Source organism: Taudactylus pleione, unplaced genomic scaffold (genome assembly GCF_031769625.1).
Source record: "Taudactylus pleione unplaced genomic scaffold, aTauple2 ptg000198l, whole genome shotgun sequence".
NCBI lineage: Eukaryota > Metazoa > Chordata > Amphibia > Anura > Myobatrachidae > Taudactylus > Taudactylus pleione.
Window position 1 is genome coordinate 10058093 of NW_028284600.1, and position 25483 is coordinate 10083575.

Consider the following 25483-nt stretch of genomic DNA (forward strand, 5'->3'; position numbering starts at 1 on the left):
TGTGTTTGTGAATTGTGTGCGCAGTAGCCGCACGTGCATCAACAAAGTAGTGCCAAGCGTGCGCCTGTGTCATAAGTAAAGGGCCACCTGGCTTGACCGTTAAAGGGTGCTGTAACCCCCAAAGTACACTCCAAACCAAATAAAAAAATATTTTCTGTGTTTGTGAATTGTGTGCGCAGTAGCCGCACGTGCATCAACAAAGTAGTGCCAAGCGTGTGCCTGTGTCATAAGTAAAGGGCCGCCTGGCTTGACCGTTAAAGGGTGCTGTAACCCCCAAAGTACACTCCAAACCAAAAAAAAAATTATTTTCTGTGTTTGTGAATTGTGTGCGCAGTAGCCGCACGTGCATCATCAAAGTAGTGCCAAGCGTGCGCCTGTGTCATAAGTAAAGGGCCGGCTGGCTTGACCGTTAAAGGGTGCTGTAACCCCCAAAGTACACTCCAAACCAAATAAAAAAATATTTTCTGTGTTGTGAATTGTGTGCGCAGTAGCCGCACGTGCATCAACAAAGTAGTGCCAAGCGTGCCGCCTGTGTCCCATAAGTAAAGTACCGGCTGGCTCATTTCTTAAAGGGTGGTGTAACCCACAAAGTGCACTGGTCTCCAACAAAAATAAAAAATAATTTTCTGTGTTTGTGTGCGCCTTAGCCGCACGTATATATCAATATAACATAAATGGAGGACCAAACTTTCTCCGATAAAAATAAAATAGGGAAAGATCAAGAACCACTTCCTCCTAGTGCTGAAGCTGCTGCCACTAGTCATGACATAGACGATAACATGCCATCAATGTCGTCTGCCAAGGCCGATGCCCAATGTCATAGTAGAGGGCACATACAATCCCAAATGACAAAGTTCAGGAAAATGACCTTGAAAAAAACATTTAAATCATCTGAAGAGAAACGTAAACTTGCCAATAAGCCATTTACGACACGGAGTGGCAAGGAACGGCTAAGGTCGATCCCTAGTATGTTCATGACTAGTGGTTCAGCTTCACATGACGATGGAAGCCCTCCTCCCGCTAAAAAAATCAAATGAGTTAAGCTGGCAAAAGCACAGCGAAGAACTGTGCGTTCTAAGAAGATATCACAAATCCCCAAGGAGAGTCCAAGTGTGGTGGCGGTTGCGATGCCTGACCTTCCCAGCACTGGACGGGAAGAGGTGGCTCTTTCCACCATTTGCACGCCCCCTGCAAGTGCTGAAAGGAGCACCCACAGTCCACTTGCTGATATGCAAATTGAAGATGTCACTGTTGAAGTACAACAGGATGAGGATACTGGTGTAGCTGGCACTGAGGAGGAAGTTGGCGAGGAGGATTCTGATGGTGATGTGGTTTGTTTAAATCAGGCTCCAGGGGAGACAGTTATTGTCCGTGGGATGAAAAAGCCCATCACGGTCATGCCTGGGCAGAGGACCAAACATTCCACCTCTTTGGTCTGGCAATATTTCTATCCAAATCCGGACAACAACTGTCTTGCCATATGTACCATATGTAAAGGTGAAATAAGTAGGGGTAGGGACGTTAACCACCTAGGAACATCCTCCCTTATACGGCACCTGCAGCGCGTTCATAAAAAGTTACTGTCAAGTTCAGAAACTTTGGCTCAGACCGTAAGCAGTCCAGGGTCACCTAAATCTCTTTTTCCTGTTTTATCCAAGGAATCGGTGGATGAGGAGGATGAGGACGACATCTTGCCTCCGTAGAACCAGTTTGTGCAGGGACACATTAATTGCCAGCTTGTTTTGTGGGGGCCCAAACGAACCAATCATTTTAGCCACAGTCATGTGGCAGACCCTGGCGCTGAAATGATTGGTTTGTTAAGGGTGCATGTCCTATTTATACAACATAAGGGTGGGTGGGAGAGCCCAAGGACAATTCCATCTTGCACCTCTTTTTTTTCTTTGCAGTATGTACTGTTTGGGGCCTAGTTTTTCAAACTGCCATCCTGTCTGCCACTGCAGTGTCACGCCTAGATGGGCCACGTGTTTGTGCCGCCCACTCGTGTCGCTTAGCATAGTCATCCAGCTACCTCTGTGCAACCTTTTGGCCATAAAAACAATATTGTGAGGTGTGAGGTGTTCAGAATAGACTGGAAATGAGTGGAAATGAAGGTTATTGAGGTTAATAATAGCATAGGAGCAGAAAAACCCACAAATTCTGTGATTTTAGCTGTTTTTATGCTTTTTAAAAAAAAATACAGATCCAAGACGCAAAACCCAGAACCCAAAACACGGAAAAAAGATCCAGATCCAAAACCAAAACACAAAACACGAAAAGTGGCCGGTGCACACCCCTAATATATATATATATATATATATATATATATATATATAATATGAGATGTATCCTTTAATATTTCAGATTGAAGGCACTCACTTAAAATATAATTTTTTATTGAAGTATAATTTCCATTAGCTATTTAGCCATTATATCAGACACCTCATTGTTCCAGTCGACGTTTCGGTCTATATCAGACTTTTTTCAAGACGTGTCTGTCAAATAAGACACAGCATGCACAAAATGTTCGCCCTGTCCAGGACATCCTGGTGAGAGCTCCACGTGGGAGCTATGATGGCTGTTGTCAGGTTATGTTGACATATTGTTGATATCCTGCAGTTATCCAGTCAATACTGGTGAATCATGAACGCATACAGTTCTCTTTTATGATGTCTTTTTGTGCATGTATAATGGAAATTATACTTCAATAAAAAATTATATTTTAGGTGAGTGCCTTCATCCGAAATATTAAAGGATACATCTCCTCTGTTTTTGGACTATGGTCTTGAAGTGCACCCTAAGTCAACTATATATAAAGGTGTGAGTGCAGAACTTTGTGGATATATATATACATATATACACATAGTGGAATAACTATGAATAAATATTGACCCCCCCTAATAGATGGAACTAGGCCAAGGTGTAAAGGACATTAGGCCCTATAGATTTGCCCATACAGTTAGGCATCACTAGGCCAAGGCAGAAGGGCACTAGGCCACATAGAATTGTATAGATTTAGTTGTTGTGAAAGAGCACTAGGCTCATAGATCTTTTTGCTGTGCAAGATCATTAGGCCCTATAAATTTGGTTGCTGTGAAAGGAGCACTAGGCCCTATTGAGTATATATGTGTACTGTATATACTGTATCTACTATATATATATATATATATATATATATATATATATATATTAGGAATGTGCGCCAACCCCCGTGTTTTGGTAATGGTTTTGGATCTGTATCTCCTTCATGTTTTGGATCTGGATTTGGTTTTGCCAAAACCGCCCATGCGTGTTTTGGTTTTGGATCTGTATTTTCTTTAAAAAATTGATAAACACTGCTATAATCACATAATTTGGCCTTTTGTTGCAATTACAGTATTATTAACCTCAATAACATTAATTTCCACTCATTTCCAGTCAATGTTGACCACCTCACAGTTCACAATATAGTTTTCATCCACTTTAGGCCCAAAAGTTGCACCAAGCTAGCTGGCTGACTAAGCTAAGCGGTTGCAACAGGTGGCACAAACATGTGGCATTTCAATGCCCAACATGGCACATAAGAAAACATATGTGTTCATTAATCAAGAGGTCTGAGGGAGATGGAGTATGTATGTAGTTGAAGGCAGGGAAAGAAAGGGTTGATTCATAGTAAATTTAATTTAATTTTCAGATTCTGAAGCTAATTTATGAGGGAAGAGGGGAGAGCATGGGTGAACAATATGTACCTTTTTTGCCCACAAAATCAACTTGGTGGTTCAGAATATTTTTTAAAATTAAAGGGGCATGCAGGAGATGCTGTCTGTGGCCATAAACATTTCTGGACATTTTTAGCATTCAGCAACCACATGTCAAAGATTGCAGCAGTTGTGGCCATTCAACTTCAAACATGGCACAGCAGGAAACAAATGTTTTTATGATTCAAGAGGCCTGAGGGAGAAGGAGTATATACGTGGTTGAAGGCAGGGAAAGGAAGGTTTGATTAGTAGTAAATTTAATAAAATTTTTTGATTCCGAAGCAAATTTATGAGGGAGGAGTGGAGGGAAGGAGGAAAGGCATTTACAAAAAATACAAAAATATTTAAATCATTCACATCAGTGCTTGCCCCAGAAGAATCATTGAGTACTATGCCTGCTGCTGGGAGTGGATCTTCATCCCAGCAGGGAACCAGGAAAACAACAAGTAGTATTTTAAACAAAACAATTGACTGCTAAACAACCTTTGCAAAAGAGAGCAAGTATGACAGCAGTCACCCAGTTGCATAGTAGATCACTGACGCCATAACATCTATGCTGGTATTAGATGTGCGTTCAATAATACAGTGGATTTTAACAGTTAATTGAGGTCCTGTGTCCCCGCTATCAAATCCCATTTGTGTTCCACTTCACTAGAAAAGCAATTCCCAGCCTGTACAGGGCTGTTGAAAAAAACTTAATTAGTGTCCTCCCAAATGCCATTGTACTCCATGTCCACTTAACCACAGATATGTGGACAAGCACAACATGCTTACCCTGCTTGGGCTCTCTTTAGGATTTGTGATTTCTGACAATGTCACCAAGAGCATTACAGCTGGGTGAATTCCAACATGTCCTATGTTTTTCTAACACAATCAACTTGGTTGTGCAAATTGTTTTTTTAAATGACAGGTCTGTGCAGGAGATGCTCTCTGTGGTCTGAAAAATTTCTGGACATTTTGATCATTCTGCAGGTGCATGTAGAAGATTGCAGAACCTGCAAGAAATGTTGAATTTGCCCTGCCACCAGCTGAAGCAAGAAGTAGTTACAAGGTGGAACTCCACCCTTTATATGCTTCAGTGGATGGAGGAACAGCAAAAAGCCATCCAAAGCTACACAGCGAACTATGACATAGGATGAGATGGGGAATGTACCTTACTCAAGCTCAGTGGAAAATACTTTCCGTGTTATGCAAAGTGCTGAAACCCTTTGAAGTAGTCACCTGTGAAGTGAGTTCAGATACTGCCAGCTTGAGTTAGGTAACTCCTCTAATTAGACTGTTGGAAAAGCAACTTAAGAAACTGAAGGAGGAGCTGAAACAAAGCGATTCTGCAAGGAACGTTGGAGTTGTATATCAAGTCCTTTATTCACTTCACCAGGAGCCAAGGGTTGTCAATACATTTCGGCGACCGTGCTCGATCCTAGGTTTAAGTCATACATTGTGTCTTTTTTTCCAATGGAGACAGATCTGAAGAGATGCAAAGAGCTATTGGTAAGCAAATTGTCAACCCAAGTGGAATGTGATGCAGTGATGGCTTCTCTTTCAGTTTGTCCAGCAAGTGTGGCTGCCAAGAAAAAACTAAACTTTCCCAAAAAAAGACCAACTGGTGATGCAGATGAGTCAACACAACCAAGTTTTGACATCTGATCGGGTTTAAAAGAATTTCCTAAAATTAAATTAATGAGACATCTACCATGACTCCATCTGATTCAGTCACCATACAAAGAATGGTTGAGGACAATTTTTAATGATAGCATCCAAATAGGCATGTCAGACAATCCGTTTGACTACTAGCAGGAGAAAAAGGAAATTTGGAGGCCTGTGCACAAACTGGCTTTGCTTTACTTGAGCTGCCCATCCTCCAGTATGTACTCTGAAAGAGTTTTTAGCACAGCCAGGGACTTCGTTCAGTGATCGGCGTAGGCCGCTACTTCCTCAAAATGTGGAAAAGATGATGTTCATCAAAATGAACTACAAATTCTACGAGGAATACTTTTACCACCAATTACGTAAAAAAATTACAAAGGCACCTATAATAGTGGATGCCAGCAGGGATAAATTAATATTGTGTGAAGAAAGATGATGTAGACACCGATGAGGGTGAGCAATCGGATGATGATGGTGACAACATCTTGCCTCTGTAAAGCCAGTTTGTGCATGTAGAGATCATTGCCAGCAATGTCAGCTGCCCATTGGTACTGTAGCTTGTCTTCTGGGGGCCCAAACAAACCAATCGCTTCATGATTGATATTATTATTGAGGAAGGTTTTGGTGGTGAAGATGGCAGGTGCTTGCATCTAACAGATATAAGGGAGCTTGCTGATGCTGAACTGCTTGTTATTACTTTTTTAGGCAAAGTTTCTGAATTTTACAAAAACTTTTTGGATGGATGCACTGCAGATGACATAACAGGGAGGAGGTTCCTACCTCTACTTACTCTGGCTTTACAAAGGGTTCAGATGGCTTGGCAATTGTTGTCCGGATTTGGGTAGAAATAATTCCACACTTAAGAAGGGGATTTTTTGGTCTTATGCCCGACATGACAATGGGCTTTTCCTTTTCATGGGCAACAACTGTTTCTTCCACTGGTGCCTGATTTACACAAACAACATCCTCATCAACATCATCAACATCCTCATCAACATTTTTATTAGTGTCAGCTACACAAATATCCTTCTCATCCTTGTGCATTTCCACAGAAGAATCCTCGATTTCTATGTCAGCATGTTCACTTGCGTTTAAATCATCTTAAGAGGCAGAACCACCAGTCATAAATAAAGGCAAATGCCTTAGCTTTTTCTTGCCACTTTTTGTGGTGAAAGGCATATTGTAAAATTTTATGTCTTTCTGCAGTTAACTTTCTCTTTGATGTTTTTTCTTTACCAATGTAAAAGATTGCTTCTTTGATTTTAGATGCCCTGACTTAAGCCCTGTATGCCTTTGGCCATCGGCTTTAGTAAATGATGTAGATGGACTAGTATTGTCATGACTGGTGACACTAGCAGCAGCTTCAGCACTAGTATGTGGTTCCTGCTCTCCTCTCAACTGATAGTTCTCCATATCAACAAACATGAACTAATTGGGGTACAGAACACATGTCAATTTGTACCAATTTTAAATATTACACTGTGGTTTCAATGACCTACAGCATCACAATATTGGCTTCAAATCCTACAGTTTAAGTTAATCCCTGTAGTCCTGAATCTCTACCCACTTTCCATTCTTGATACCCATTTGAATCCTCTAGTTCTGTGTTTTCATCTGATGCCTACTGGGTGGATATACTAAAAGTGTCTCCTATGAGGTGGTTCTTACTGTGCTCATCAGTCTAAAGGTTCCAGGCACTTAAAAACCTGCCTGAGAAGTTCAAAAAGACAGCTAAGTCAGAAGTTTTTGAGATGACTACCCTGTCAGAGTTAATTGCCCTGTCTGGAGTTCCTAGAGTTCCTATCACTACATACAATACCTGTCTGAGAAATTCAAGATCACAGCTGAGTCTGAGGCCTTTTAGAAACTATAATTACAAAGCCAGAGCTGACTTTGATGTCCCAAGTTTCTGAGGATTCTAAGATTTCGGTCCTCAAGTCTCCAATCTATGTTTCTAGTGCTGAGATGTCAACAAGTTCCAGTCCATGCAGCTGATCAACTGATTCTGAGTTGGGAGCACAATTACAATGAGAAAGTATCTTTGCACCTTGACCAAACTATTGTGCACTGCAGATGAGGAAGATAAAAAATGTGACGAGAGATTTAGATTTGGAAAGGGGCATGTCCACACTCAAATCTAAATTGCTGTGTAAAAATACTGGCTGCTTTTCTGTAAAAGCAGTCAGTATTTATCCTGCATGATAAACAATAAATGTACAGCATTTGCACTACTTGCATTGCAACATGGTTTGTCCATGTGGGCAGTAAGATATATTTATGGTAACTATGGGGCTATTTCAGAGATATACGCTAACCTGATGGTTAGAGCACATCTCCTATTGTAACTGTTCTGTGCCAGTGCAGTACCTGTACTGTGCATATATAGTACGGGTCTGAGATCCCACATGCAGAGTTGCAGCAGACTGTCAGGGATTGACAGTCTCCTGCCATTTCTGGGAGGGGAGGGGGTGGAGACAGCCTCCTTTTCCCAATATGGAGGCGTGTCTTCAATGTTGGAGGGGAGGGAAGTGGCAAGGATCTCTGTTGGCTGACAGACATTTCCTGGCCTCTTTGGGGCAGCTGCAGTCACCGGACTCAGCCGGTAGAGGATCACACAGATGATCTGATGCTGCATCCACGGACGCAGCTCGGATCAGTAATGCATGAGGAGGCATAGAACCTTCCGCTGCATTACTATATAGTGCTATCGCAACTGCTATCATGTTAGCAGCTTCAATAGCATTTCCTTGCAAGCCAGAATCACTACCTATAAACACTAATCAGTGACAGTTATACTAATAAATTCCTAAATTCTTAATGGTACCAAAGTTTTATCTATTTTTGTGTCAAATACCCTCAGAGTTCAAAGACCTATTTTTAGAGACTGTCTAAGTCTTTCTTAATGCAGTCCTACAAGCATTTGACCTAACATTGTTGAATCTACAAGGGGACATTCCTCTAATCTACCCAAATATGTATCAGAATCTAGATGTTTTCTCTAACCAAGTCCAAAGTAACTAGTGCCTCTAAAACACATATACCCCATGCCTTACCCCTGCCAAGCACTCCACTACATTTCTAAAGAAAAATAAAAAATCTTCGAAGACTGTATTGAATCCACTTCAAACACTTCTGCATTGGTCATTTATTATTTTTGTACTGTAGAAATCGATAAATCCTGACCCACATATTACATATCTTAAGCCATTGTGGTGTCCCATCCAAAAAAACATCCTAAATTTGGACTCTGAAAAGAAGCTTGTTGAAAATCCCAGGAGTTTCATAGGGGGTCTGCTATAAAAGGGTTTCAGCTGTTACTCTGCCATCAACAAAATTTTCAACTCCTGAAATATCCCTCTATTTCCCCCATGTTTCTTCTTTTAATAAGAAGAACAAAATGAAGAAGAGGTAAAAGGCTTCCTTTGAAACAAATGTCTCAGGTGATATTCCACCCATTTGTTCTTCCATAGACTTCAGAAAATCATGGTCACATTTTTCTGTTTTTGTTCTGTTTCCATATGTTGGCATCTGGAATCTGCTCTTCAGAGGGGGAGTACTGTCACAATCTGTATCGTCTGCAGTACCACTGGTCACTCCTGCTATACATTGTACATCTCAGAACAAAATATACTTCTTAATTCCTGATATAAGGAGACCTGATTGGGTCTGAGAGAGACTGATAGAGCGGTAGGTGTCAATGGGATACACCAACACCACACACTGCCAATGAACAGGTGAATACACAATGAATATTCTAGCCTGCAGATACTTCTTATAGGCATGTTGGGAAGATCTCCATGGAATTACTGTATATAACTAGAATTATATACAGTATATTTTGGTTCCCACACTTGTACAATAGAAGTGAGGGCTACTAACCACCCAAGGACCCTAGTGGTATAACTTTTTAAAGGATTAGAAAGATAATTTACTCTTCATTTTATTTGCATTTGATTACATATTGATTGCAACAAATCACTCACCAGGTAATGTAAATCTAAGTACTTGGCCTCCTTCAGCTCTGTGTGTTTAATGATGTATTCCACCTGGACATCTTGCTGACCCTCATTTGGGAGAACTCTATCCAAAGAATGCAGTTTCAAGAAGTTCTTATTGCGAGAGTAGAAAGGTTTAAGATCCAATCCCGCAAAACCATATTCCGCTGTATAGAATTTAGAACTATAGCCTCTGGACGCTAGATTTGTACTTGCCTTTGGAAGAAAGCCACATTTGTAAATAGATGTGATTGAAACAAAAGCTTACATTTAGTGAAACCATTACTTGCACATTAAAATAAGATAAAGAAGACTAAAAAACTTTATTAAGATGGAAAGTAATGGAAGCAAATAAAGCCATATAGCTAAAGACTACTTGAATACAAGGATAATCTAAATGCATTTTTTCTTTCTAAACATTTATACAAATAAAAACAATTTTTATAAGTACTAAATCCTAATACACAGGTCCAATTATAGTCTTATAAAAGATAGTATTGTATATTCTACCATAAGTTAATTACACATATACTGTATATTGATTGTAGCTCATTCACTAAACAGTGGTCACCAAGCAATACTTAATAATGTATGACAAATGTAACACATGAGGTGCTTTGCAATGAACTGTGGTGGTAAGAGATAAGTACTTTTGCAAATGATATACAAAATATTGTACAGATTCTATGATGATCAAAAATGTGATTTGTTATACATTTAGAATTGAATGATTTTACGTTTAGAATTGAATGATATTTTTAAATATTTTTTTAGGAGCCCCAAACAAGAATGTTTCCTTGGAGACCTGCAGATGCATATATCCTCACAGACACTGATTTGTTCGTACCTTTAGAAATACGGATTTATTCCAGTTGGTTGTGTTCAGGGTAAAGGAGGCTTGACCAATCTCATTTGTCAGCAAGGTCTGGTTTATTGAAGCCTGTTTACTTTGGAGATAGACTTGAATGCCTTCTTTAGGAACATTACCAGCATCCACCACTTTAATCTGAAATGCAGTAACACATAATGAGAAAGGATCATAAACACATGCGAGCACTACAAGTTTATAGAAAATAAATATTGTGTGTGTGTATGTATATATATATATATATATATATATATATATATATATATACATCGTCGACGAAGTCATACTGATGAAACGCGTATGGCATGGCTAGTGACACAGACGGAGTGACGTCAACTGGTGTGCCAGAGCCGGGTCTATGTTTGGAGGATCAGTGTCTGGAGACCGGCTTACCACGCTGCTGAGTTCCGGGGAATCCATCGGTGGTGATACCGTTTGCTTTTAAATTTGATGTATGTGAATAGATGTCAGTAAAGCTACTGTTTTATCTTTTAATCACGAGTGTGCTCTCTTTATTACTTGCATATATATATATATATATATATATATTTTTTTTTTTTTCTATAAAAAGCGTTATGATTTCACATGTCCAATTAAGGCTTCTTAGACATGATCTGAAATTTCACAAAACCTACTGAATTTTTTCCACTCAAACTAAAAAAAAGCACTGATGCCTTAATGGATGTGTTCCTTGCGCAATACAGATATGGTATGCCATCACACCCTGTGGTTAACTGCAGATTTAGCACTCTCACAGAGTGAGATTTCTGTCACTCACAAAATTGTGGAGCTGCTAATTCACAGAATTGTGTGCTCATTGGAATACACACATTCTAGTCTATGCAACTGAGGTCTGAGCAGTTATGTGGCACACACATCCCACTCAGTGCCTACAATCTTCCCATTCATTCACCACAACAATACCACGTGGTCCCAACATCCTTCTCACTCCATACATCCATCTCATTCAGACTACTCATTCAGCTCCCTAATTTCTAAAACTATCATACTCTGTCTATGCATGTACACTATCATTGCCTCCATGCTACTATAACTTCCCCAATCCCTACAGCTCTGTGGTCTCCTAACTGTGCTAGGTCATTATTCCCTCATCCGCACCAATCTGTCTTCCCCATACGCGCTGCCCTGTCTTCCTGCATCTGTGCCACTTTGTTTCCTTCCATCTGCACCCCCACCTTCCCCCTAGTCACACCATCTGTCTTCCTCTCATCTGTGCCACTCTTTCTTTCTCCATCTGCACCATTCTGCCCCCCCCCAACTGTGGCAATCTGTATTCCCCCCTATCCACACCAATCTGTCTTCCTCAATCTCTACTGATGTGTGTTCTCCCATTGTGCTAGTCTGTATTTCCTCATCCATACCAATCTGCCTTTACCCATTTGCGCTGCTCTGTCTTCCTACATCAATGCCACTCTGTACCCCCATCCATGTCATTCTGTTCTACCAAACTCTGTCTCCCCTGCATCCACACCACTGTTTTCCACCCATCTGCATCACTTTGGCTCCTTTCCATCAGTGCTGCTTAATCTCCCCCCCCCTCTCCATGCCTATATGTCCCCATCTACAATGCTCTATCTCTTCCCCCATCCACTCCACTCATTCCATCTGTGCAGGTCTATTTTTTGCTCATACCTCAGTTGCATAGACTGCATGTGTGTATTCCAATGAACACACAATTCCGTGAATTAGCAGCTCCACCGTTTTGTGAGTGACAGCAATCTCACTCTGTGAGAGTGCTGAATCTGCAGTTAACCACAGGGTGTCATAGCATACCATATCTATATTGCGCAAGGAACATGTCCATTAATGCATCAGCCTTAATTATCAGAATTTCATTGCTTTTTTTAGTTTGAGTGGCACAAATTCAGTAGGTTTTGTGAAATTTCAGATCATGTCTAAGAAGCCTTAAAGAGACATGTGAAAACGTAAGGTTTTTTGTACATGGAATTTCATTGTTAATGAATTATAAAAAAACAATCAGGGTTTTGAGGAGCAAACCGGACTACCCGCAGGACAGAAGGACAACAAATAGGTACAATAGTATGGGTGGAGGAGCGGACAGCACACACAAGGTGTTTTGGGGTTGCAGAGGGAGAGACGGCTTCAAGGGCAGGCTGCAGGTGTGTGGGGCAGGGGTGTGGAGCTTTAGCAGCAACAGGGCCATGTACAGAAGCATCAGCAGGTGACAGAGGGACTCACTGGTGTTGGGTATGCACCTGAGAAAATCAAATCAATAAGACACAAATGCATGGACGTATCATTGAGATCCATCCATTCATCTGTTAAAAAGTTAATGTGTAATATAATAAAAAAATAACATGTCCCCACAACACAACCAGCATTGGGCTTTGGAGCCCCAGTGCTGGTTGTGCTAAATACAGGAGACAAACAACGTAAGGGTCCCCTGTATTAAGCACAATCAGCATCAGGCTAATCAGAGCCAGTCCTGGTAGCAAAAATACAGGGGTCAAATGATGTAGGGGTCCCTTAGAAAAAAATTTAATTCTCCCATAGAGAACTCTCGAGGGGGTCATGGTGTTTTAGGGGCTATTAAATGTACCAAGTTGAAAATTGGCATGGGCTGGTAGAACTGTTGCTTGGTGCTGCATGCCAAATTTAGAGGCAAAAGATTTGGGAGTAATCTAAAGTTCCAACTGTCAGTTTTTTCTGACACTCTCAATTAGGACAACTTTTCTGCTGTTCTCTATAGTGGATATTTAGGAAGGCATAAGTCAGGGTACAGGGCGAACTTAGACTTGGGGTTTGTTTTATTAGGTAGCTATTGTTCCAGGGTAGGTGCTTTTGCGGTTCAGGCAAATTAGAAAGTTAAAATTTTTAAACTATTACCTCATGAATGTGCCATTATACAGATAGGAAGCTTCAACTTGTTGTGCAGCCTCAGTTGGTGCCTTCAGCAGGTGTACTCACTGAGGCTTCACTTGAGTACACAAAGATGGCTGGCCAGTGTGGGTGGTAGCAGTAGTGGGACTCGGGGGAGGAAGTGGGCATGAGCTGCGGCCAGGACCTGGGGGGTTTAGCAGGCATTGGTGGCGCGACCGATGCAGGCTCGGCTCAGGGATATCCATGATGCCTGCATCTGTGTATGATAAAAATACCAGCATGCAGAGGAGCCTTGCTGGGGCCTCTAGTGCTACTGCAAAAGACAATATTTTAGCTCTTTATTTTGCACTACACTTTACATAATCAACCCGGCACCCACCGGCCAGGGGTGCCAGGGATAGCCCTGTGCTATCAGCCTGGACCTGGGGTGCCCTGGAGAGGGGGACCACTTTATTGGGGTAGTCCCCAACTCTCAAGGGATCCCTGTCCTGGGCTGAATAGCGGTTAGGGTTGATGCTTCGGCCGGGGGACCCGGTAAAAGGGCTCCCCTGGTTGTGGCATTAGCCCCCCATTAGAAAAAGTCCGGTGCTGGTTCTGGATAATACAGTGGAACCCTATGCATTTTTTCCCCTGTACTTCCAGAACCAGGACCAGCTCTGACCAGCTCTGAGCTCAGTGCTGGTTGCGCTGAATATGGGTGACCCCTACATCATTTGTCCCCTGTATTTTGGCAACCAAGACTGGTTCTGAATAGCCCAGTGCTGGTTGTGCTTCATATGGGGGACCCCTACATTGTTTGTCCCCTGTAGTTAGCACAACCAGTACTGGGTCTCCAAAGCCCGGTGCTGGTTGTTGTTTTTTTGGGGGCGGGCAAGACTTTTTTTTTTAACACAGGTTTTCTTTTTTTTTAAAAAAACAGAAGCACAGACAGGTCTCATTGATTCCGTCCCTGCTTCTGTGTTTGCTTATTTATACACAAATGCAGGTACAGTATCACGGATCTTCCAGATCCGAGCCTGCATCTTTCTGCTGCTACCTCCCCCGGGTCCATCCGCCTGCACCCCCGCCATCATCTTCATTTTCATCCTCTCACCCTCATCAGTGTCACATCATCGCACAATATTTGCTTATCCCCACTAGAATCCACCATTACAGAAGTCATATGGTACAGCTCTTGTGTAGGTTTTATTTATTTATATTCAGTTACTTACTTAATATAGAGCTTGCATATTCTGTTGCACTTTACAATTGGGAAAAAGCAATAATAAAAACAATACTGGGTAATAACAGACAGATACAGAGGTACTGCAAGAGTGCCCTGCTCGCTAGCTTACATCCTGTAGTGAAATAGACATTGATACACAAGAATAGGTGCAACCTATTTCATATTCATACAGCCAGATTGCAGAGGTTCTTGGTGGGTTGTACGATCCAGTCACAAGGAATGTTGGCCTCGGGTTAGGAGGACGTGAAAATAGAAGTTGCGTGGACTGTATAAAGGAGATGCAATTGGGTAGGATAACTTATAGAGATTAAGTGGGTGGTTCTGGAAGTTGTTACGCTTATCTCAAGAGGTGTGTTTTCAGGGAACACATAAAGGTATGGAGACTAGATGAAGGTCTTATCGTATGTGGGAGGGCATTCCACAGAGTGGGTGCAGCCTGAAAAAAGTCCTCTAATTGTGAATGGGAGCAGGTGATGTGTGTGGAAGAGAGACGCAGATCTTGTGCAGAGCGGAGAGGTCAGGTCAGGAGATATTTTGAAATAAGCAAAGAGATGTATTTCAGTGTAGTTTGGTTAATAGCCTTGCATGTAATTAAGAGTATTTTATATTGAATTTGGTAAAATTCAGGTATCCAATGTAGCGATTGACATAGCAGAGAAGCAGGAGATGAGCCTTTAGTAAGGAAGATTAGCATCATAGCTGCATTCAAAATGGACTGAAGTGGTGAGAGTCTGTTTTGGGGAAGACCAGTAAGGAGACTATTGCAATAATCAATGCAGGAGATAATGAGTGCAGTGTGTTGTGTAAGATATGGTCGTATCCTGGATATGTTTTTTAGATTAAATGCGGGGAACAAAGGACAGTTCAGAGTCAAGGATAACACCTAGGAAGCAAATTTGTGAGGTAGGGCTGATTGTTAAATTATCAACAGTGATAGAGATATTATGTTGGTAAATACTGTTGGCCTGTGGAAATATTATTAATTCTGTTTTGAAAAGGTTAAGTTTGAGGTGGCAAGAGGACATCCAAGATGAAATTGTAGAAAGACATTCAGTAACTCAGACCTATTACAGATGATGACAAATCTGTGGAGGATAGGTAAATTTGAGTATCATATGCATACATATGATACTGAAATCCAAAAGAGCTTTTACTGTATGTTTGCGAAGAGATATGGTATAGATTGAGAAAAGCAGGGAATCTAAGACTGAGCCGTACAGTACTCCAAATGATAGAGGTAGCAAAGAAAAGGTGGAGTCAGAGAAATGAACAATGAAACCATGATTAGATAAGTAGGGTGCAAACGAGGATAGTGCAGTGTCCTGAAGACCTAGGGATCATAGAGTTTAAATGAGGGAAGAATGGTTGACCATGTCAAATACAGCAGATAGATCTAGAAGAATGAGAAGTGAGTAATGGCCTTTAGACTTAGCAGTAATCAGACCATTCACTACCTTTTCCAATGCTGTCTCTGTGGAGTGTTGGGAATGAAAGCCTGACTGAAGAAGGTCCAATAAGTTGTGTGAATGAAGAAAATGTGTGAGGCGAGTGTAGGCAAATCTCTCAAGTAGCTTGGGAGCTGAGAGATAGGATGGTAATTTGAGAGAGAGTTAGGATCAGAATTTAGTTTTTTTAGAAATGGTGTAATCACTGCATGCTTGAACACTGATGGAAATATACCAGTAGAGAGATTACACATTTTAGTTAAGGTTGGGATGAGCTCAGGAGACAAAAATCTACTAATTTGTGATAGTATAGGATCAAGAAGAGAGGTAGTAGTGTAAGATGATGAGAAGATTGTGCATACTTCATCTTGGCCATCATGATGAGTAGAGCAGTCAGTCAACTTGCAGAGGAGGTTAGAGAGTAGTTTTGAGTAGATGAAGAAGATTGTGGACTACTAATATGGATATTGTAATCACCCATGATGATTGTAGTGATGTCAGAGGATAAGAGGTGAGGGATCCAGGCAGGAAAATGTTCTAGAAATTGTTGAGGTGTCCCTGGTGGGTGATAGATAGGAGAAACACACAGAGAGAATGGGGTGAAAATTCTGATGGAATGCATATCATATAATATAAATGTGAGTGATGTAACCTATGGAAGAATTGTGTATGTAAAATAGTGGGCCAGTAATATTCCAACCCCACCTCCTTTACTGTTACTAGGCCTTAAAGTGTGTGAAATAGTGTGAAAGAGCTGCAGAGGAGGCACTGTCTGATTGGGTGAGCCATGTTTCTGTTATTGCCAGAAGTTTGGGTTTGTTAGAGATAAAGAGGTCATGGATGGATGTTAATTTGTTTACAAACAGAGCATGCATTCCATAAAGCATATTTAAGTGATTTGAAGGGTGATGGAAGACACGTGATGTTTATGAGCTTAGCTAGATTTATACATCGTTCGTGAATCAGATGTACTGCTCTTTGGCAGGTAATTGCTTGTTGATGTTCCTCCTTTCACTGAAGCATATGAAGGGTGGAATACCACCTGGTCAATACCCCTTGCTTCAGTTGGTGGCAGGGCAAATGGAATTGTTGTTGCAGCTGCATAACTGTATCATAACTATAGGGAAAATTACTTTGATGGAATATTACGTGAGGCATTTATACCTTTTTGTGCTTGGTGGAATTGTCAACAATGGACCAGTGGTCCATGTTGGAATGCAAAACTGGATACAATAGTGCTCTGATTCACTGATGCTCCCTGATTGCTAGGCGAGGATGGCTGTCTCTGCCCAATGTAACTGGGGTGATTAGTGCCAAGTGGCTGCACTGTATTGGAGTGTTGATGAAAGTGTAGCTATGTGGCTGCATTGCATTGAAATGTGATGTTGGTCTGCATCCGGCATATGGAACATGGAGTAACGTCACTGTGCGTCAGTGACGGGGCATGCAGGGGGATGATGCACACAGGCGTCCAGGTGTTGCCAATTCAGGGCTTGTTTGTCCCTACATATTCCAGTGTTGGGTACATTTTTATAGGTGTATGATCATAACAAACAAACAAAAATGGCAGCTGCTCAATCGATCTAGCAGTACTAATCAGGTGCATGAAAGGGAGGGGTCATACTAAGTAGAAAAAGGATGGGGTTTAACCCTCTCTTGTTTCTCAGCACACTGAATAATACCTGCAACAATATATGAAGACTATATGGTCATAGAAATTCAGAGATATTAGTTGCATGCATTTGCAAATACATGGGAGGCTGCTAGGCCACGTCACGGCTTCTCTGTTACTAGCAGTCCCAAACACTAAGGGGTTCATGTCCAGGGCACAGCGTACCCCCCAAAAAATGTCCAGCTCAGGACCCCCCCAGGGCATCACACAAAAATGGAAAAAGAGTGACAGTGCAGTGTAAAGTATAGATGTGTGCGAGTAATCAATAAGTGTGGAATGAGAGGTTAAAATATAAGTGAAAAAATACATGAATAACATCTATACTTTACACTGCACTGTCACTTTGTTTCCATTCTCGTGTGACGCCCTGTGGGCATGCAACTAATGCATGCAACTAATATCTATGAATTTCTATGACCATATAGTCTTCATATATTGTTGCAGGTATTGTTCGGTGTGCTGAGGAGCAATAGGGGGTTAAACCCCCCTCCTTTTTCTACTTAGTATAACCCCTCCCTTTCATGCACCTGATTAGTACTGCTAGATTGATTGAGCAGCTGCCATTTTTGTTTGTTAGTTATGAGTTGCATGAAGGAGCCAGCATTAGTAGGGCATGCTGGTTCTAGTAGTGAAAGTTGGAGTTCCCAGTGGTGACTCCCAGGTAAGCTGGCTCTCAATTTGGATGCATTTATGTATGTGCCTTTATCATGAGGCCTTACATTTGACAAAATATATATGTGCTTTTATCATGAGGCATTATAATTGGTATATTTTACATTTGGGGTGAGCGTTTGGGCGTAGGGCCCTCGGGGCAGGTCTGGATGGGCCTCCTCAGGGCATCACCACTTAATACACATAGTTGCTTTTCACATCACCTTTTATGTTTGTTTATTATTCATGTATTTTTTCACATAATTTTAACCTCTCATTCCACACTTATTGATTACTCGCACACATCTATACTTTACACTGCACTGTCACTCTTTTTCCATTTTCATGTGATGCCCTGGGGGGGTCCTGGGCTGGACTTTTTGTTTTTGGGGGTGCACTGCACCCCGGACGTGAACCCCTTAGTGTTAGGGACTGCTAGTAACAGAGAAGCCGTGACGTGGCCTAGCAGCCTCCCATGTATTTGCAAATGCATGTAACTAATATCTCTGAATTTCTATGACCATATAGTCTTCATATATTGTTGCAGGTATTATTCAGTGTGCTGAGGAACAATAGGGGGTTAAACCCCCCTCCTTTTTCTAGGTGTATGATCATGTTGGGAACAGTGGTAATAGATGGCTGTAGGTCTTGAAAATGGTCACAGAAATGACCAAAATGTTGACTTATCTATAGGATTTTCTATTTGAATCCTGACTCCAAGAGCTCTTTATGCTTCACAGACACAGTCACCAATCAGACCCATGCAGTGCACTTGAGTTTTAAAGGTATCCAGCATTGAACATATTTATCCAGGAAGTGAGTTCTATTCTTTATAGCAGAACATGGCAAAGAACCCACTTAGCCACATACCTTTCCCCTTAGCTTCGCCATGCTTGGTGAAGTGAATCCTTTAAATGAAAAGGATTTTTCTTTTCCCACCTCCCCCTCACTTAGCTTCACCAACTTTGGTGACTCAGCTGCCCTATGCAGCACAAACTTCCATGAGAGGGCATCAATGTTATTTTGGGGAACCCCAGTTTTGATTCTTTCTATAATCTGTTGATGTTGGGGTCAAATACGAAAGGGCCAATAAAACCCTATCACTTCATAAGAACCTGGAGCATTTGCACACCATTTGCCTTTTTGGGTGGGCACTAGGTCAAACTCTGCATCAGAACCCCTACTTTTTTGCCCTTGTGCCCCTTTTAAGTGTTGCTTCACTGTTACATCTGGGGCTATAGGAAGGGGTACTCAAGTAACTCTATAATTAAGTCTAGGTACGGTCTGTTGGCAGACTGTACAAGCTTGGCAATATCTCCTAACTGCCATGTGGATGACTAGCCAGTATATCCTCTGGAGTATCAAACTGAGAGTTTTCTCCACTCCCAACTGCCCTCCCTTTGGGTGTACATGGGCTGCTGCCAATATAATAGGAACATGTACCCATGGCACTACAAGCTGATTAACTAATTTCCCTATAACCACCACTACTCTACATAGCAGGTATCCTTCTATTCTAAAGTATGGCTCTCTTTCAGCCAGCCCCTCAGCCCTCCACACATTTTTATAGGCATTTGTCAATGCACAATCCTTTAATTTGTTCTATAGTAAAGTCTTGAAACAGAAGACCAGTCTTCACCATCAGCTGGCCAGGTTTTTGCTTCCTCCCATCCTTATCTGAGTAGGCCTTCTTCTTCATGTCTTCTAGTAGGTGATGCTGGTTGGATTGCAGCCAAAGCCTGGCACCCAGGTTTCAGATTTTGCTGCTTTATAATTTTTTTCTACAGTTCCGGAATGTGAGCAAAAAGACCATGTAGAGTCAGATGTTTAGCTGATAATTCAATTGCCGGCATATCTGGACCGATCTGATCAAGTATAATCTCCTGGAACAGGGGAAAGTCTTACCCTAGAATAAGAGGACACGGCAACCTTGGTGCTATTGCCACTATCACTTGCACCATTTGTCCCCTCATGGTCATGTGAAGACAGACACATTTATATTTCTCAGTATCCCTCAGTATCCCAGCAGACAGCAGTCAGTCCATCAGTCCCTCTGGAACAAGAGTGCTGGACACCAGGGTGACTTCACTACCTGAATCCACCAAAGCCAACACTGCCTGTTGCCCCACTGAACAATCCATTTGTTCCTGCCAATTTGGACAATTCCTCTGAAAGTTCCCCAGTTCGCCACATTTAAAGTACCCTTCTGGGGCTCTTCTCTGTGCCAACATCTTGTGCTGACCCTTTTCTGAATATCGGCCTGACAACCTTCTCTTCCATCTGTGCCATAATTCCAAGGGTGAAATTTTGGTCAATGGCTACCACAATTTCATCAAACGACTGTGGATTGCTCTGCAAAACCCATCTTTGCAGATCCTGCTTTAGGTTCCACACACAATGGTCAATTCCAGGATTTCAAGGATCCTGTCTGTTGGGTTTCACTTGGTCTCTAAAAAAACTGTGGGTTAACTTTTCCAGGGTGTTTATTGTCAGCAATCTAGTTTGCTGTCCTGAGGAAAAGGATACGGTCCCAAAAATGTTGACCACTCAATAAACCCCCTAAAAAGGGTTCCATTTTTTCAAGCCCTTGAGTGCCACCTCTTTGTTTGTTTGGAGTGCATTCGTGCATACCCCCAGTGAGGGCACCAGAGCAAGTTGTTCCAGGTTTATGGTACTGGAGTTGGGATATAATATATATATATATATATATATATATATATATATATATACAGTCAGGTGCATAAATATTGGGACATTGATAGAATTTTCATATTTTGGCCTCTATTCACCACTACAATGGCTTTGAAATGAAACAAATAAGATGTGCTTTAACTGCAGACTTTCAGATTTAATTTGAGGGTAATTACATCCAAATCAGGTGAACGGTGTAGGAATTACAACAGTTTTTATATGTGCATCCCACTTTTTAAGGGGCAAAAAGTAATGGGACAAACTAAACAATCCTAAATCTAACTTTCACTTTTTAATACTTTGTTGCAAATCCTTTGCAGGCAATTACAGCCTGAAGTCTGGAACGCATAGACATCACCAGATGCTGAGTTTCATCCCTGGTGATGCTCTGCCAGGCCTCTACTGCAAATGTCTTCAGTTCCTGCTTGTTCTTGGGGCATTTTCCCTTCAATTTTGTCTTCATCAAGTGAAATGCATGCTCAATCAGATTCAGGTCAGGGGATTGACTTGGCCATTGCATCACATTCCACTTTTTAGCCTTAAAAAACTCTTTGGTTGCTTTTGCAGTATGCTTCGGGTCATTGTCCATCTGCACTGTGAAGCGCCGTCCAATGAGTTCCGAAGCATTTGACTGAATATGAGCATATAATATTGCCCGAAACACTTCAGAATTCATTCTGCTGTTTTTGTCAGCAGTCACATCATCAATAAATACAAGGGAACCAGTTCCTTTGGCAGCCATACATGCCCACGCCATGACACTACCACCACCATGCTTCACTGATGAGGTGGTGTGTTTTGGATCATGAGCAGTTCCTTTCCTTCTCCATACTCTTCTCTTCCCATCACTCTGGTGCAAGTTGATCTTTGTCTCATCTGTCCATAGGATGTTGTTCCAGAACTGTAATGGCTTTTTTAGATGTTGTTTGGCAAACTCTAATCTGGTCTTCCTGTTTTTGTGGCTCACCAATGGTTTACATCTTGTGGTGAACCCTCTAAATTCACTTTTGTGAAGTCTTCTCTTGATTGTTGACTTTGACACATATACAGCTACATCCTGGAGAGTGTTCTTGATTTGGCCAACTGTTGTGAAGGGGTTTTTCTTCCCCAGGGAAATAATTCTTCTGTCATAAACCACAGTTGTTTTCCGTGGTCTTCCGGGTCTTTTGGTGTTGCTGAGCTCTCCGGTACGTTCTTTCTTTTTAAGAATGTTCCAAACAGTTGATTTGGCCACACCTCATGTTTTTGCTATCTCTCTGATGGGTTTGTTTTGATATTTCAGCCAAATGATGGCTTACTTCACTGATAGTGACAGCTCTTTGGATCTCATATTGAGAGTCGACAGCAACTGATTCCAAATGCAAATGTCACACCTAGAATCAACTCCAGACCTTTTACCTGCTTAATTGATAATGAAATAACGAGGGAATAGCCCACACCTGTCCATGAAATAGCTTTTGAGTTGATAGTCCCATTACTTTTGGCCCCTTAAAAAGTGGGAGGCACATATAGAAACCGTTGTAATTCCTACACCGTTCACCTGATTTGGATGTAACTACCCTCAAATTAAATCTGAAAGTCTGCAGTTAAAACACATCTTGTTTGTTTCATTTCAAAGCCATTGTGGTGGTGAATAGAGGCCAAAATATGACAATTCTGTCAATGTCCCAATATTTATGCACCTGACTGTTTATATATATATATATATATATATATATATATATATAAAAGAAACCAACAGGAGCGGCACTCAGACTTCCAAAATGCAAGACAAACTTGTGGTGAGCTATCAACGTTTCAGTTTACTGCCATAAACTGTCTTCAGTTTAGCTCACCACGAGTTTGTCTTGCATTTTGGAAGTCTGAGTGCCGCACCTGTGGGTTTCTTGTGAGTATGATTTACGTGGAGGCACCGGGCTAAGCTGCATTTTTACACTTTGAGTGCAGGTTCAAAGAACTCATATATATATATATATATATACACTTGGCATGGAATCGCGACACTCAGGGTACTTGAGCCTGAGGACAGTGCTGGTTGTTGGCACAGAAACATTGCTGCTTGTGATGTGGTATAAAATCACTTTTTCAAGTACCCTGAATGCCGTGATTCCATGCCAAGTACACATTATTTCCTTTGCGAGCACCGGGCCAATTTACCTGATACCTGGGAGAGCCGGACCTATGGTGATTTTATATATATAAACTTCTTAACGGCGGCACTCAGCTCACAATGATTTATTACCTTGATGACGATGCAATAAAGTGGGGCATCAAAACGTTGATGATTTACCCTGCCTCCATGACCTTTATTGTGAGCTGAGTGCCACCGTTAAGAAGTTGTATATGGCCCCTTGAGAGGAGACCGACAGAGGACACCGGTACCTTTAAAAATGTTATGTATGGGAGTGCCGTCCACATGGCATTTTATTTATATATATATATATATATATATATATAGGATGCATGTGCTGACTGAAAATATCAGCCCTTAGCATGCACCATCAACACTGCATGTGCCTCAGAATCAGGCCCCTAGTGTGTGGCTTGGGTTACCTCACAGACTTAATTCAGATTTGGGTTGGGACTGGCCAGAAACCTAGTCGCTTGTGACCAAATAGGTACTAAAAACTAGCCAAAGTGCTGGAGTGGTGAGGGCCTTGGTATCCAAAGACTGGAGATTTTCTCTTTCACAGGATCTTCCCAGTAGTTATATTATTTAAATGGCACATCATTTGATACCTTGCAAAATTATGGATCTGCCTATATGAATTGGCCCAGCCCAGTTCATATAGGCTGATGGTAGGTCTCAATATGGTTCTTGAGTTACTGAACTGCTGGGTGAGCAAGTTTGAGCTCACAGTGATTGTAGGGGTGTAGCAGATAAATAACAGTGTTGTAGGTTATTGTAGAGATGGGAGGGTATCTAATGTGCTTGGAATTGAGAGGATTTTTTGGAAGGTCTGTAGGAACATGTCCTGTCCTGATTCCTACTAAACTGTGATCTCATTGGTACAGATTTAAAATAAAACATCTTATATCACTTTATAAATGTATAGTATATCAATCGATTTAACACAGGTTTCATGCTTAGTTTCTAATACCTAGAGGTAGACTACATTTTATACATGTTTGATAGAGCCCTGAATTTTCTCCCAAGTACAGCTCATCTGACATTTGAGTGTACAATACATTTGGAAAAAAGAAAAATTACACTGAGAAGTTATTTTCTGGTAACAGAGCTGCATATAACTCACCAGTCCTTTGTATGGGATCCCAGGCTTGTAGGCAACATCAGCATCAATAAATGACACCTTGTTTACTACAGTTGATATAACGGTTTGGCTGGTTGTTGATAACTCAATTCCTACAATTTGATAGTAGAAATGGAAGAGTGATCACATAATTTGCATTAGTGCAGAACAATTATCATAATACTCAGTTCTAGACTTGTTATGGTAAATGAGAACCTGCAATGTACAGTACAGTATTTCATAAATATGTTTAATTATGAGTTATTTATATGCTAGCCCTCCATGATTTGCTTAAGAAAATGTGTATGTGATAATGCTGTGCTAGTGAAAATTACAGGCATATTACCAAGGGGTTCTCTGATCGGGTGTGGTATACCAAGCAAACAATTAGGATGTCAACATGTTCAAAATGTTACCATTCAAAATGTATCGATATTGCTAGAATGTTGACATCTTGAATGTGGACAGTCAGAATGTTGACCTTAATTGAAGCCTAACCCTAAATTAGGGGTGAGCGGGTTCGGATTTCTGAAATCCGAACCCCCCCGAGCCCCCCGATCCGAGGCAGATCCGAGTCAGGCTCGACTTTTCCCGCCTGACTCGGATCTGAAATCGAGGCAAAACGTCATCATCCCGCCTTCCGAGTCTCGCGGGTTTTGGAACCTATATAAGGTACCCGCGTCGGCGCCATTTTCTCACTCGGCTGTGGACAGTGAAGAGGGAGGGTGGGAGTTAGGGCTGGCTGGGCTGTGTAGTGTAGTGTAGTGTAGTGTAGTGCAGAGTAGTGTTGTGCTGTGTTGTGCTGCGCTGTGCTGCTGTTGTCCACTACTTCAAAGTCCATAGGGGCTGGCTGTGTTGTGCTGTGCTGCTGTTGTTAATAGGGGCTGTGTCCACTACTTCAAAGTCCATAGGGGCTGGCAGGACTGTGTTGTGCAGTCAGTTCTCCATAGGGGCTGTGTCCACTCCAAAGTCCTGTGCAGTGTCCCAGTCCTAAAGGGGTGCTGTAGTGTTGTCCAGGGGGTGCTCTCTCCATCAGGGGTGCTCCCCCCAAGTGCTAAAAAAATAATATTTTTTGTGTGTTTGTGAATTGTGTGCGCAGTAGCCGCACGTGCATCAACAAAGTAGTGCCAAGCGTGTGCCTGTGTCATAAGTAAAGGGCCGGCTGGCTTGACCGTTAAAGGGTGCTGTAACCCCCAAAGTACACTCCAGTCCAAACCCAAAAAATATATATTTTCTGTGTTTGTGAATTGTGTGCGCAGTAGCCGCACGTGCATCAACAAAGTAGTGCCAAGCGTGCGCCTGTGTCATAAGTAAAGGACCGGCTGACTTGACCATTAAAGGGTGCTGTAACCCACAAAGTACACTCCAGTCCAAACCAAAAAAAAAATTATTTTCTGTGTTTGTGAATTGTGTGCGCAGTAGCCGCACGTGCATCAACAAAG

At 41.7% G+C, this 25483-nt stretch overlaps 1 protein-coding gene across 1 annotated transcript in view; it reads right to left on the minus strand.

Moving 5' to 3' along the window:
* Positions 1 to 25483, minus strand: part of LOC148518853 (alpha-2-macroglobulin-like) — a 229079-nt gene that overhangs the window by 131509 nt on the left and 72087 nt on the right. The window contains exons 10-12 of the mRNA XM_088476974.1: positions 24045 to 24154; positions 10224 to 10382; positions 9365 to 9592 (exon numbers count right to left, since the gene is read on the minus strand). Coding sequence (XP_088333100.1) covers positions 9365 to 9592; positions 10224 to 10382; positions 24045 to 24154 — 497 coding nt within the window. The remainder of the gene's footprint in view (positions 1 to 9364; positions 9593 to 10223; positions 10383 to 24044; positions 24155 to 25483) is intronic.